Source organism: Anneissia japonica, unplaced genomic scaffold, assembly GCF_011630105.1.
Source record: "Anneissia japonica isolate Jap-2015-1 unplaced genomic scaffold, ASM1163010v1 scaffold287714_len2871179_cov188, whole genome shotgun sequence".
Lineage (NCBI taxonomy): Eukaryota > Metazoa > Echinodermata > Crinoidea > Comatulida > Comatulidae > Anneissia > Anneissia japonica.
Genome location: NW_022755542.1, coordinates 872,613 through 888,575, shown reverse-complemented (window position 1 = coordinate 888,575; position 15,963 = coordinate 872,613). Strand labels below are relative to the sequence as shown.

Genomic DNA, 15,963 nt, shown 5'->3' with positions numbered 1-15,963 from the left:
GATGTGTATAAGAGACAGTTTGTATGGATATCAGCAAACACTCAGTCATTAAAATTCCTCTGCCACGATTTATGTCTTATTAGGCACAGTTTTCCTCATCTAATTAAGAATTTTTTTAAAGACCTACCATGCAGCGATACTACACATTCTGTTCAAATTAGACAAAGGGTTATAAACAATTTCCAGCTATAATTTTCACTTCCATGCAGTAAAATTTCTTTAAAAATAAATAAGATTTTTTAATCTGTCTGTTGGATTTTCAATGAAAACCAATTCCGGCTTATTTAACACCTGATATGCACTTGTAAATCTTTTTCTTTATAAAGCAAAGACTTTTAACTACGGTACTGTTTAAAAATCCTTGTAGTGTTCAGGCACATCAAAATGAAAACATTGTTTTGAAGCACTGCCTGTGTTAAATACATTGAACTTTTGAAAATCTTCCCAGTATGTGGCACCATGGAGTTATTATAGAGACGGTTCAGCCTATCCATTAAATTGTTAAATTAATAATTATGTTGAAATTTAATCTAATTTAATGCTCACTTTACTCCACTTTCCTATATTTTTTTTAGAAACCCAACAGACGATGAATCGTTGAAAGATTTTTCTGTAAGTCAAAAAAAAAAAACAATAAATAAATAAAATAAAATAAAATAATGATTAATTGATTGATTGATTAAACCACTAGGATGATACATGCCATTTTTCGCGTTATTTGACGCACCCATATTGACAGTGTTACCATGGCATCCGGCCGACCACAATGGGATGGGTGCGTTTTACCGCGTGTTTCCGCCTTCTTTACTATCGTAAGGCTGACTAAATTTGTCTTTGTTTTTATTTGTGATTAAACGCTTTATTGGTCTGTACCATTCCTTAGTATCCGTAACACAGTACTCCAAAGGTATAAGATGTCTGTCACAGCCTGGAAGGCCTGTCTGTTTAATGTTTGCCTAAATAAGGCAGTGTCAGAATTCCAAGCTACCCTTAAACTTTAGCCTACCATTATCTCATGGGTAATTAAAATAAGAGCTAATAAAAAAAATATTCTTCACAAAATAAATAAACCTAATATATTCATATACATACAATTTAATAATATTATATAAAAGACGGATATTTTGTATATTATTTTTTACTTGGATAATGAGAGTTTTGAGTGTTCGTTAATAAATGGTACCCCTAATATAGTAATGGAAGACACTAGGAATGTTTTGTGACGTCACTATCTTAGAAGCACCGAAGCTTTAGAGGTCTTGATGGGCACAGAGTGTATTACAAGTTGTCTCTTTCCCCGGTGCATCGCAACTTGTCAAGTAGTCCCAACCTTTAGTCAAAATGGTGAGTAACTTAGCATTCTTAATTAAATATTAGTCATTCTGCTCAACAATTAGAAGCCCCGTATGGGCCTTCTGTAGCCTGCAGTAGGATTGTCACCCGGCTAATATAGTACAGCCTTTATTACTGTAATAACATTGCATACATAGGAAAGTAAGATTTAATTTATATATCATTAGCAAAGTTTTGATTTATCGGTGCGTTAATTGTATTTTGGCAATGTTTGCCATTATTATTTGATTGTTTGATTTTCATGGCCTTTTCTGATGCGGAGGTATCATCAACAATGAGGCTTCAACAACTAAACAAACTTTAGACTCAATGTCTTGTTTTATTCTTATAGCTAGTTTCTTTTGTTTAATTATTTCTGTTCACCTTTTCCTTTCCTTTTATGTACTGTTTTCTCCCATTGTTTTCTTTTTTCGAAGTACTCTCTCGCTTTGGCACAACGTATTATGCGCCTTACCTAAATTTGGATTGGATGGACATAAATGCTTGTAGCTTGGGAATCATTACAGAGACTATAGCGTATTAATTAAGCTGATTGGTTTTTCGATATTATCCAACCAATCCAACCGATTTTCTTTTCTAAAACATGATCTGCAAATGTTCTTTTTTAAGAGTTATTAAAAGCAGAGAATTCTACTTGGATATTATATAATATGTGTTGATCAATGGTTTGTGCAGTTGGTCTCTATGCGCTAAAAAAAAAACAAAGGGACGATAAACAAAAAGTCCCCCCCCCCCCATACCACTAACCCCTCAATTTCAGCGGTGGTGCCAGAAATTTCCCGACTCAGAGGTCCGACGTGTCCAAGGGTTCCGAACCAAGGCGACGACGAATCCTCGGTCGACGGCCCGGAATAAAGGGTTAAGGTTCATGGGAAGATTTTTATGGCTTAATTTGGTCCTAAGTATGCTTTTAGACCACAATATTCGGGATTGGCAATCAAAATAGCGTTATTTATATAGGCAAATTATTATTTCTTTTAAATTTCTGATACGGCGACCTAGTCGTTCGTCGGACGACAGGGGGTCCAGGCCTGTTCGACGGGGGAATACCCACCCTGTTTCTCCCCCCCCCCACTGGCGCCGCCACTGCTCACGTAAAGGTCCGAAGCAAAAAGATCACGCTCAAGTAATCACCTTATTTTTCGACCTAGTGCTCCTCACTAATTTATCGATCCCCACACCACCTTCCCCCTATCAGCTCCCCATAAGTCTGCTAGATACGGTACTGTAAACATTGATGGTATGGCGACCGATGAGCCATCCGCATACCCTCCAATGACACCCCCTCCCATATTGCATGGGTAAACATCATTAATTAAAGACATCCACTCATTCAAAATATATCCCAAATTAATACACCTCCAAATGGTAATAATAATATTATAGGCCAGGCTTATGTGCAATAGCTATTTGTTTCCGTTTAATGGAGCATTAATAATGTAATGCTTACAACTGTGAAAATTAATGTTATTATTAATGCCATCGTAGCTATTGAGAAGCAATATATTTACAACGAAGTTCTCATTCGAATGGGTTTGAATTTCACGTGCGGCAAGATGCTCTCTTAGGCGCAACTTACCATAATTGGAAGTCCATTCATTTCAGACATTAATTGACTCGAAGGGACAAGCGTATGGCTCAGAAATTACATCGTTCATTCCGGATTCAAGATTAAAATTAAGTTTTATGACCGAATCTCAGTCTCAAATCCTTCATAAATGATTTCTGATATTCACACTTTATTGGTGAGCGATATAAATAATCACAATATAAAAAAACTGCCTTGCTATGACCTACTTTCACAATGTTGAATATAGTCGACTTTCCGAAATATTATGCCTAGATGGCCATCATAGGCCCCTGGGGTGTGTGTCGATTAATAATAATGTAAGTTGTAACTCTCTTGTAATATTTGCTGAAGAGTCTATGTTTGGCTGCACGGTAAATAAACACCTTTAACCTATGCTACAGGATGCAAATCGCAAATTGGTGACCTCTGCGAAATCGAGTCGGGCCGCGGCTAGTGCGCATCATCCTTGCCATACATTCCGCGAATACCTCGCACATTCCTTGAATTGGCTACACGATGTACAGTAGCCACCTCCTCGCGCTGTACAAGCAGTGCAATAAGATTATGTTTATCTAGTCATGTTTTCAATTGGTACCGTATATCATTTGGGATGCCTTACGGTCACACCTTCGCTTTTGAATACTTGCGCGAGCATTCTTTGGATTGAATTGTGTGTATTTTTTTTAAAGATATAATTTTTCCTCTGATCAATGTATTGTATAATTTCTCCAATTGAATATAAAGACATTTCTAATTTTATGATATAAATTAAACGTAATATTGAAATGGCTTACAAATAGGTCTGCATGTTAATTTTTTTTCCAAATTACACACATTTATAAATCTACAATCAATAATATTCCAAATGGAATATCGGTAATCAGGGTGTTTAAAATATGAATACAGACTCGCCGGTGCTATGTGCCTGACTTATATCGATTGGATGTATTTTTTTTTCGATTATCTCTCATATAGCTGAAAAGTTCTTAATATTTCACAATTTAATTTTGTTTTGTTTTTGTTTTGTTTTCATAGGCCAGCGCAAAGAAGAAGGGAAAGTCTAGCAAGAAGCGTGCGCAACGTGCCACGTCTAATGTGTTTGCTATGTTTGACCAGGCTCAGATCCAAGAATTCAAAGAGGTACGGTATGATATGAACTACGACATTTCACCTGATTTTTGATTGACACACCGCGTCAATCATCCAATCGTAAACGAGGCGAATGTGAATAATATCGTGTCGAGCGCTTTTTCAGAGCACTGTTTTTCATAAAATATTAACATAAATTGAAAAATATGATTTTAAAGCAGACCTACTGTAGTTACGTAATGATTATGCTATTGGTGCCATGGTGATCCGCAAGTTAAAATCCAGGGTGCTGCGTGAACGTCCGTACCACCCCCATAAACGCACGTACGCATCATGCGTAATGGTGTGTATTGGTTGACACTATAATCGTTGATAACGCGTTGACGGGAACGCAAGCAATTATTGTTTGGTATCTAAATTGACCATGATATATATAAATATATATTTTCGTTTATTTGTATGTCATTCAGGCTTTCACACTGATCGATCAGAACCGTGACGGTTTCATCGACAGGGAGGATTTACAAGACATGTTCGCCTCTATGGGTGAGTACGGTACACTTCGTGAGATCTCTACCTGTGTACATGACACAATAGTGTCTCCTGACTTCTTAAAATTGTGTATATCTAACAGCGAGAAACTGAACACATCTAGTCTTAATCATCATTAACATCATCATCCGGTGTAAACTCTTAAATATATGTGTATGTGTTATACAGTATAATGATAATAACTTGTGTACCTTTAAGCATGGTTTCCATAAACTCGCTACACGCTATTGACGAAAGATTTTGGCGACGCTGATTGCTCGGTTGATTGGAATGCTTCGGAGAGAGGTACCGTACGTGCGCAGTGTAGGCATAACGATTGTAGTGAAAATGCTGTAGCGAAAGTGTAGTGATTTTATGGAAACTAATCTTTATGGACATAGGCCTGCTGCAGATTCGACCACGGCGCTGATCATTGGTCAGTCTTTATTCGTTCGGATATTTTTTGTCAATATCACTATTTGACGGTGGCCAATCTGGGAGAATTCCCGAGTGCGTCAGGGCCGGGACTGTTACATCAAACGTTCGTCAATTTTTGCATTAGCCTATATCTATTTTGTGGTTTGACATCCAGATAACTAATTTGGTATCATCAGGGAACAGTTAAATTACTTAGGGCCTACCATAAAAATACCATTGCACCTCGATCGACTTTTCCTTTAATATTGTACTTAACTGTCATGTTATAATTCGTAACAGGTAAAGAACCAAAAGCAGAAGAATTAGATGCTATGGTAGCCGATGCACCCGGTCCGATCAACTTCACCATGTTTCTCACACTATTTGGTGAAAAACTAAATGGTACGGACCCGGAGGACACGATATTAAATGCATTCAAACTATTTGATCTAGAAGGGAAGAAAACGATAAATGAAGATTAGTGAGTATAGTTCTTAATTTCCATACATAAAAAAATGATTTCTTTTTATAATTATTTGTTAATTAACATTCAGGTCATGTACTGATATTTAAAGCGCTGTATTATTATAATCGTCGCATTCAGGGGCGGATCCACAGATGTCCGAAAAGGGGGGGGGGCGAAAGTGGGGCCGATCGAGACGATACTGCCTTGAATTTTGCATTCTAGACGCCTGAAAATACCATCTGAGGCGTTTTGGGTGATAAATTTTCTTTCTTTTTTCTTTTTCTTTTTACTCTCCAAAAGGGAGGGGTCCAGTCCCCTCTAAATCTGGCCCTGGTATTATTATCATCATCATCATCACTGTCGTCATTATTATCGTCAACATCATCATCGTTATCAATCATTTCCGGCCCAGCAAACGCCAAACGTTATTATAGTATTCGCAAACATTATGGGCGTTGTGGGTATATTGTGCAAACAATTAGACAGAAATTACGTTATATAAAAACGTATTTATGGTTCTATAAAACCATGTTATTATCATTGACTTTATCATCAACATCATCGTATCATCCGCGACAATATCAACATTAGGGAGTTTTCGCAAACTTACAAAAACGATAACGAATATTACGTACGGTACGGTTCAATTTTTAGACAACCCTTCCCCAACAGAGTACATCTGTCATGGCTTAGGCCTGCGATTTATGTCTTTTGTATGAATCAAATATTATATTCAGCTCGAACAGTATATTGTCAAGAATGTTTGAGACATGAATGACGATAATGATAATGACGTGTTCGTAAGTTTAATATTTGGACTTTTTAGAAAGATATTCCACTGTTTTTTACACACATTGATAATGATTATATTTCCGTAGCTTTGCCACTAAGATGATGCAGAGCGGAGAACGCTATACCCAGGATGAGGTGGATCAAATGTACAAAGGGGCACCAATTGATGATGATGGCAATTTAGACTACTATGCATTTGTCCGTATAATCAAGCACGGAACGAAGGACGAAGAACTTGTCAAGTCGTCAAAATAAACTACAGATTTCGCGTAACACCAAATTTATCAAATGCTTCGGGATTATGTTATTACCATGGAAATGGAAAAAAAGGACTATCCTTACTATTAAATACAGTAATGATTATTATGTGTAAGATGTGAGAAGACGATTTTCGACATTTTTTTATTGCCCCATTTAGGTCTTCAATATTATATAAACTTTATTTATACTACTAGTTAGGAAATCTATAAATATGACTTCGATTGTATAAAAGTCAGTGGGAGGGAAGATTTACTTTTTATGTATAAACACAAAACTATTTTTTTTCAATTTTAAGCATGAAGCATAATGAAATGAGAGCCACAACTTATGTTGTGACGTCATCGATAACATTCCCCCTCACAAAATAATTCGAAACGAACCTTTCCGCTAAGCCCCGCCCCTTGGATATTGTTGCTATCACAACACGGCCAAGTTGACACGGCAGTGTTAACACATACGCAAATACGTGCGTTTTTTGTGGGACAACACGTGTGCTGGTGAGACCACGTATTGCTGGCCCTATTCTGATTGGTCAGTTGTTAAAGTTTGACACTCCTGAAAGGTCCAGTGTTACTTTATTAATTTTTGTGTAAATGGACATCAGATGGTTTATTATACCACACTTCCTCTTCGCTTTCATATTTTTTATTTATAAAGCGCCCCCTTTTTTTTTTAAAGAAACTATTATTAACAAATTGTTATTCTATTTTTATTTCCCCTTTGCAATAAATTCTTTTAGAACTCTGTTTGGAATGAGATTCTAAATGATGTTTGGCCGAGACGTCGTGCAAAAGAGTCTAGAGTAAAACTGATGCCATTTAGAGATTAGACTCACCTGCGCCGAATCTGGCAGCATAGTCTGCGATGGTGCGCGCCAAATAGCATGGTTCTTTCGCTGTCTCATGAGACCACTTTACCAAAACCTTGCTAAGGACAAAACGAAATATTGGATGTATTTATTATTCAATCGTAGTTATTGAACCTATCATTAATTTCATTTTGGGAAGTAACTTTATATCACGTTATCTAATATTAATTAGCAGGCTTTTAAAAGTGTCTAAAAAATGGATCATGCAGATTTGTCACTGGAGACGGACGTATGTTATTTAAAGTCTGGCGCCCCCATCGCTTAGTCTACTGCACAGAAATTGACGAACCATTGACTGCCGTGTATACAGTGTGACAATTAGAATATTTTATGATGTAGCTTTATCTGGTTGGGTTTATTTTTTCATAGAAGAGTGGAACAGAGAAGGATTAGATATACAAAGCAGAACCAAAAAATGTCGATCCCCAACAGCCTGATGCGGCAAACTCCGTTACCATTTTCACTTGTATTGTATTCTATGATTTGATATTCGAAAATAAACACCATTGATTTCATAGGTCCGAATTGCTCGTGTCAGTTTTTGTTTATTTTTAATATGATGATTTGTATAAATGATAGGCGATGTTCTCGCTTTAAATGAAACATAACTAGAACAATTTCCATACACACCTGCAACAAGTACCTTTGTCCTGTTCTGGTCAGGGGCGTCGCCAGGAATTCCACGACGAGGGGTCTAAGCTCCCCCCGACAAGGGGTCTAACGCCACGATTACCGGTCAGGAAAGCCTAAAAAATAATACAAATTTGTGTTAATTATAGGATTCTTGATTTTAAAAGGATAAATTGATATAAACCATGCAAGTTAAGAGCTCTGTAGGGGTATCGTACTAGTCCCCAGTCAGGGGTACTAACCCCCTGTCGGAGGTACCGTCCCCCTATCGGGGAAGAGCTGGCGCCATCACTGCAACTATACGATCGCAACAGTATACAACACCTCGCACATACGGTAGCTCTGCTCGCACTAAGCAGTTTTTAATCTATAAAATTTGACAGCTTACTAGGCCTAAGGCATGCTTGAATTGTACTTTTGGCGCTCGATATTTGATTTTTCTGTGTAGCGAGTTGGCTTGATTCGCTACATGCTATCGCCGACGTTGATTATAATCATGGAGGAATTAGTTTATCGCTAAACCGAAGTAAAAATCAAAGGCGCTGATGTCAAAAAAGGTGTGTTTTGAGTTTGGTCTTAAAAAATAGCAACTGAGGGTGATTTGGCGTTTAGGGAGTGTGTTCCAAAGAGTGGCAGCTGAAAATAAAAAATAAATATGATATATGGCAGTAGGATTTTGTGTAAGCTTTGGAAACAATAAGCAAATGAAGGTCATAGGAATAGACGGAGGATAATTTATCCACTACATTTTCAGGTGGCGCTGCTCCGTGGTGACTCGCTTGGCAGTTGGTCTCATCAAATAAAAGCGAAAAGGCCGCCTCCGGTGACCGTTCGCGAGGCTGTACTGGGGAGGTTCTTGGGGGGATGGGGAGGGGGTCCAGATATGCAGGAGGGGGAGCAGAAAGTAAAAGGGCACTCATGTATAAATGACATAAGTTTGAATGAGTGGGGAACCGTTCTGACCTGACACCCTCTCAGCCTTTGAGAGACTTTGGCCGGCATCCAACCCCACCCTGAATCCGCCTCCGCCCTAAAACCTCAGTAAATAAAAAAATTACAGTTATTAAATGTACAAAAATTATGTGACATTACATGTTAAAATCGATTAAACCAATGTACAGGAGTACTAATAATTCGTACCATTGGGATGATAAAAGTCTGTAGACATCATCGATTTGACTATAAAGAAACGATAGTCATTTGATTCAGATTGGCCTTATAGTACCTGTTTTAGAGCAATATAATTCGTGGTATCGAATTAGCACTTTATCAAAACAATAATCATTTTGGTTACTTAACCGTCTATTGGTAATTTATTAGTCAGACGACCAAAAAAAAAAAAAAATTATTCAAAAGTCGTAGACCTACAATTATTATGGGTAAAGTTAATTTTTGTTCGTCTGAATTTTTATAGTGTTAATTATAAATGTTGGAATGGTACCTTATAAACATAACCAGTAAAAATCTGGGCAGGCGCTTGAGACCATCACTGGTTCCCTATGGTACCGTGCTCCCCTCTGGACTTTCCTTTTCTTTTCTCTTTTTCTTTTGTGGGTGAGGCGGGGGGAGGATATCCCCATGCTCCTACGCGCCACTCATGACAATTGATTGAATGATTGTTTGATAATGCTTCTTTGGGCATATTTGCAAAAAAGCTTCTTTGGAACTTAAATCAATATCATGACGCCTACGATATATGCATGGACCTATTCAATACATTTTTTATTTCAGACAATGTCCATATCAAAATGCATACAATGCTTCTTTGGGCATATACATTGGCAAAGCTTCATTGGAACATATATCAATACATTCATGATTAAGATGTAACCTATGGACGCTAATGAAATGCACATACTGTACGCATGACGATATGCGCGCATGGACCTATTTAATATATTATTATTTCAGACAATGTCCATATCAATACATACAAACAAATAAGAATGAAATATAAAATAGAAATACACAATTCGATTGCACTGACACATTTGCTAATATACAAGGGCCCCAAAACTTTCTCGCCCCGGGCCCAATGACTCGTCGTTACGCCATTGCAGTTTGATGTCAGGGCCGTCGGAACCGCACCGGCTTTGGCCGGATCACTTTTTCTCAACCTATTACAGGTCTCCCTCCACACCAATTAACGATCACTTTCGGGACCGGGTTTTTAGTGGTCTTCAGCAGCTTTGGTCTCTAATTACAATCCATTTAATTAAAGACCGGCTCTAAAAGTACGGTAGTCTTTAGAGAGAAATCGAGAAATGATAGTAAATGTAAGATTGTTAGAATGGATTACATTAGATGTACAGTTGCTGTATGCTGTTATTGATGCTTCAAACATTTCCCGCTATAATCATACATCAAGTCCTGTCCTCATTCTACCCAAATCACCATTACAATTACTAACAGCACCGTCCTAATTCAATATAGAGCACTGATACACAAAAAATCATCTTATGTTTTGTATTATCTTGATGTATATCTATCATCATATATTGTTTCTAAATGCATTAAAATCACTGTATTATATTTTAATGATATTTATGAATGAAGGAAAAATTTTTAGTTGGGTCTGCCAAAACCATGATAGTATTCATTATGGTTGAATTTGTTACTGTATGCCACACACACAATAATACATTAAATGTTTTAAAATGGATGTACAGTAACTGCATACTGCTGTTTATTTTTAATTAAACATTTCTTGGTAACCAGACATCAACTTGTCTTTTAATTAAAATATTACTTTTACATTGCCACTAACATTATCTTCATTCAATATACACAAAACACTGTACACAAAACAGTGCATTAGATAATATTTCTACGTGTAAGTCATATATAACACAATTTACTGTAGAACAAATTTGCATTAAGATCATTATTTATTTTATAGTGGTCTTTACTTGGAGGGGAAATTTTCAGTTAGGTCCACCAAAACCATGTTCTTTAAATAGAGGGAATCTTAAATTGGAGGGAACGGCTAATGATTAAAGATATTCATTCAACGGGGCCGCAAGATTGTGGTCTTTAGTTGGAGGTGGTTTTTAATTGAAGGGAGACCTGTAATTATTTTAATAAATATATGCTGACACCTACGGTACATATTATGTGGATTTATTATTAATGTTCGTATCACATTGTATTTTTAATGTTAGGCCTATATATTTTTTAAATCCACCATGCGCTTGTTTTTGTATTGTCATGTACATTTCAACTTTTTGACAATTATAATTTTCACCCGATTCCACCTAAATAATATGTGTCAGTTTCGGTGACAAATCACGATAGCCATGATGACGTCACCAAACCTGCTTAGTGGATTCTGATCAGATGATTGATGGTGGCACCAGAATAGAAGTGTAATTGGCAGCATTTTATTTGTCACCGAAACTGACCATTTATGTAGAATCGGTTGTTAATTTTAATATTTAAGATTGATTTTAAAAATGTTTAGAGGTATAAAATGCTGTATAAAATAACAAATAACTATTATAAAAATTGGGCAAAAGGTATAGGCCTAATGGTCTAGCCGGTCCTGAGTAGTTATTTGATCAAAATTTAAACCCTTAAATTAAAATTTGAAAAAATATTTTTTAAATTATGCACGTGCTATTTCCCGGCTGAGGAGCCAATTTTTTAACCATGGTGAAAAAATATGTACCATCCCGCATCCCACCCACCCACAATGACCGGACCACTTGCAAAATGCTTCCAATGGCTATGAATGTGCATAGAACATTAAGTTTTTCATTAATTCTTACTTGACGTATTTCCGAGCGGTAAAGAAATGAAAACCACCAACTATTCAACCCTATGCCCTTCATTTCACTTCATTTTCGAGTTGCATTGTGATTCGACTTTTTCGAAATTAGTTGGTTATTTCTTTAGCTATAGTCAGCTAGCCTTTCTTTATATGCAGGAACTCTTCACATTTGAGGACAAGAAGCATTATTATTGTGGTAATTTTCTTTATCAGTTTGGCATAATTGCTTATTGTTGTTGCTGTTGATACTTTTATTATTACCAAGCTGTAAACAAAGCATGTGCCAATTATGCAAACGACTCGTTTCTTTGATTTTTATTAAATTCTTCGGTTATTTCTATAGCCGCCATTCTTTATGAAAGTCCTCTCAATTTGATGACGAACAATTTTGAATGAATCAGTTTGGTAAATATTGTTGTTGCTCATACTTACATTATTACATACAAGCTGGAAGTTGGCATGTGATAATACCAACGCCTCATCCTTTCTTTGATTTCTATTGCATTCTCCTCTTATTTTTATCGTCGTGTCAGTTTGAGGGGAAGCATGGTATATTGAGAATTTGGAAGAATTCCTTTATCGATTTTTGTGACATATTTATTGTTGCTGATATTCAAGTAACGTCTACATACACCATTATGCCAATCACATTTGTCGTATTCGAGTGGGAACTTTCGTGCTCAACAGAAAGTGCTCAACGAAAACTTTTTCGTTGAATTTGTACTTAAAGGGACTAGCATACTCAACGGACAGGTTCCAATCTAATACGCCAATTATCATTTACTATTAAATTTAATATTATTATAGTTTAATCCTTGTATTATTTATAATAACAGGCCTATATTTATAGCCAGAGCATTAAGGTCTGGCCTAAACACCAAGTAAATAACTGAGATGGACAACTCTGACCCGTGAAGCTAGCCTTTGGTTGCGACTACTTTTATTATCATAATATGATAGTGATTTACATTTTTTGTTATTAATCATAGTAAATAGGCCTACATAATCTGTAGAATCTAAATTATCCTAAGCCGTATATGCATAAGTTAAAGTTGTGATAATAATATTATCTCTTTATATTATTCTCCTGAAGACGGTTGAAGCAAGTCAACCGAAACGTCGAGATATTCTCAACCAACAACAACAGTTCTTTTCAGAACTATCTACGTGGTGTACCGCAAGCATTAATTACCGTATATATTATCTCTTGACTTCAACACAAAATTCAGTACACACACACAATAGGCCTCATATATTTCTAATCTATAATTGTACATATGTCTATTTATTTTATTTTTTATATTTTATTATTTATTAAGTTACCTTGGGCCTAAGCCAAGTTCATAAAATCGCTAATAGGTCAATCGGGTCGCAGGGAAACGATTGCAAAGACAGTGTAGCAATCATATAGTAACTATGCTTTAGGGTTGTAATTACTTTACAAAAAATTATAAAACTCCAGAGTTCCCCCAACCCCTTTAATGTGTTCATCACTTTTACACCCATCCAAACATCTACTGTATAATTTTAATTCCTTCCAAATTCCATTCATCTCAATGCAGGTGCAGGTTGATAAAGGTTGGCAGAGTTGTTGCTATTGCGACTATAAATCAGCTAATATTAATTTTTTAAATAAATTTTATGAGATTAAAGAACATATTTCAGCGGGTGGGTTTGACTTCAAAGTACGGAAAAAAATAGAATCATATTTTCTTACGTAATCATCTATAATTTTAAAAATGAAAATTTCAATTCAATTCAATTCAATTCAATTCAATTTCTTTTATTTGCTACAAGAGCCATCAAGGCCAATATTCGCACAAAGAACAATACAGTAAAACAATAGAATGGTAACACGCATCACGGGGTAGGGAAGTTACTCCATTAAGGTTCAAATGACCCTCATACCACAACCCACGAACTATGCATCCCGGGGTAGGGACGTCACTCCACTAAGGCCCTACTGACCCGCATACGCCAATCCTAATCAAACTATACATCACGGGGTAGGGACGTTACTCCACTAAGGTCCTAATGACCCGCATACCCCAAAGCCAACCTTAATCAGAATATGAATCACGGGGTAGGGACGTTACTCCACTAAGGCCCTAGTGACCTAACCATGATCAAACTATGCATCGCAGGGTAGGGACGTTACTCCACTAAGGTCCTAATGACCCGCAACCCCAAAGCCACCACTAATCCAACTATGCATCGCGGGGTAGGGACGTTACTCCACAAGTTCCTAAGACCCGCATATCCCCACACACATTTAGACATGTGCAAAAGCTGCTTAATCAGAAGAGGTGTGAAATTAGAAGGATCAGTGGATAAAGAGGATGATAAATTCAAAACATAGGCTAGGTTACGAAGAGATAAGGTGTACTGGCGGCTGGAGGGAAGATACAGATGAAGAGGATGGTAATCAGACAACTATTATTCTTCCAAGGTTGCAGAGGGTTGAATATTTAAAACCGGATACAACCGAAGGGATGCCAAATTCATTAAGAACAGATATGTAAGATGAATGGAAAGAGGAGAAGGAAAGAAGCTTACAGAAAAGGTACTCACGTTGAAGAAGGGAGAGATCACATTCTGGGAGGCAACCATAGACACAACATGCATATTCAATGAAAGGAAGAATGTGGGATTTGTATAATTGTATATTGCATACTCATCCAGAAGAGGGAGGATTCAAGAATAAAATATGTTAAGTAGGTTTTATTATCTCTTGAATGTAATGGGTGAAGTTCGTATCAGAGTCTAGACTTGAGAGACGAATGCCAGTTTGTTTCTAAGATTTGGTCATTCAATCGACAATTGGAAGTCCTCGTCACCTTTCACAAATGTCGCATTTATAACCCCAGTTGACAGGGAAGCAAAATCTGTAGATGGACGGGATATTGAGCTATTAGTGCAATGCGCACCGCACAAAATCTTATAAAATACCATCCGAAAATGCCTACTAACAAACGCGTAAATGAACGGGTTTAGGGCGCTATTGCTCCAGCCTAGCCAGGTCGTTATAGGAAAAATTAATTGGGGATACTTAATGCATTGTTCACAGATAGACAACGGGAGTATCACAAAAAATGGGAGCCAACAGATAACAAAAACACCCATCACGATACCTAAAGTCTTCGCTGCTTTATGTTCTCTCTTCATATTGTCTGTCAGATTGTTTCTCATTAATCCGCCACGATGTATCCGTAAATTTACAGTTTTTTTATTATTCGAAGCCAATGTCACGTTCTTTGTACCAGCTAGAATGCCCCGCATTTGGCGTATAGCTGTTAAATAAACTCTTAAGTATGTAAAAACCATGATCACGCATGGAATATAGAATGCTATAACTGATGCCAATAGCAAATACGATGAGCTTCCTGTAAATATACAATTATTTTCAATAAAAGGTGGGTCCACTTTTCTCCACCAAACTATTGCCGGAAAAGATATAGCAGACGAACAAACCCAAACGAACGCGATCAAGATACAGGCAACACGATTTGTCATTTTGGAACGATAACTAATTGGGTTTGTTATCGCCCAATATCGATCAAAAGATATGATACATAAATTAAAAATGGACGCTGTGCAACAAAACACATCCATAGCGTGCCAGATATCACACCAGTTTCTGCCAAAATACCAGTATCCGGATGTGTATTCCACGGAAATGGCGAACGGCAGGACCACAACGCCTATTAGAAAATCAGCAAGTGCCAACGACGCTATAATAAGATTGGTATTGTTTGAGCGAAGACGGTGGTCTTTGAACACTGCCATTATAACCAACAGGTTCCCTAATATTGTCAGCAGATTAATGGCACACAGAGTACAGAGAATAATAGGATGCAGCAGTACTGGCTCGAACTTATCTGTCGATGTAAAACTGACTGAAGCTATGGTTGTATGAAAATATGAAATGTCGGTACCTGTTGACTCGGTAGTTCTCCTAGTCACATTAACTAAAAACGCCGACATGTCAAAAATGAGTTAAATGTTGTCACGTAATGTATATAAATCTCCTAAGCATATTTTGGAAAGTAAATTTTACAAAACTGAAAAACTGGAAGGTATGCCTTACCAGCAAAAGTCAATACACACGCAACGTTTCTCCAAATACCGTAATCTCCAAAACATTAACATCGAGCTGCGTACTTATCTTCAAAATGAAGGGATGCATCTCAATATAACTGCAACGCTTGTGCAACTAA

The 15,963-nt window shown here is 36.9% G+C and overlaps 2 protein-coding genes across 2 annotated transcripts; one reads left to right on the top strand and one right to left on the bottom strand.

The window, feature by feature from the left end:
- Nucleotides 1-1,218: 1,218 nt before the first annotated feature.
- On the top strand, nucleotides 1,219-7,872 carry LOC117123629 (myosin regulatory light chain RLC-A-like). Its single transcript, XM_033269630.1, has 5 exons — nucleotides 1,219-1,344; nucleotides 3,959-4,063; nucleotides 4,483-4,558; nucleotides 5,261-5,441; nucleotides 6,305-7,872. Exons 1-5 carry the CDS (start codon nucleotides 1,342-1,344, stop codon nucleotides 6,471-6,473), a joined length of 534 nt encoding a protein of 177 aa, XP_033125521.1. The 5' UTR covers nucleotides 1,219-1,341; the 3' UTR covers nucleotides 6,474-7,872.
- Nucleotides 7,873-14,551: 6,679 nt separating this feature from the next.
- On the bottom strand, nucleotides 14,552-15,730 carry LOC117123642 (dopamine receptor 2-like). Its single transcript, XM_033269642.1, has one exon. The coding sequence runs from the start codon at nucleotides 15,728-15,730 to the stop codon at nucleotides 14,552-14,554; it is 1,179 nt and encodes a 392-aa protein (XP_033125533.1).
- Nucleotides 15,731-15,963: the final 233 nt, after the last annotated feature.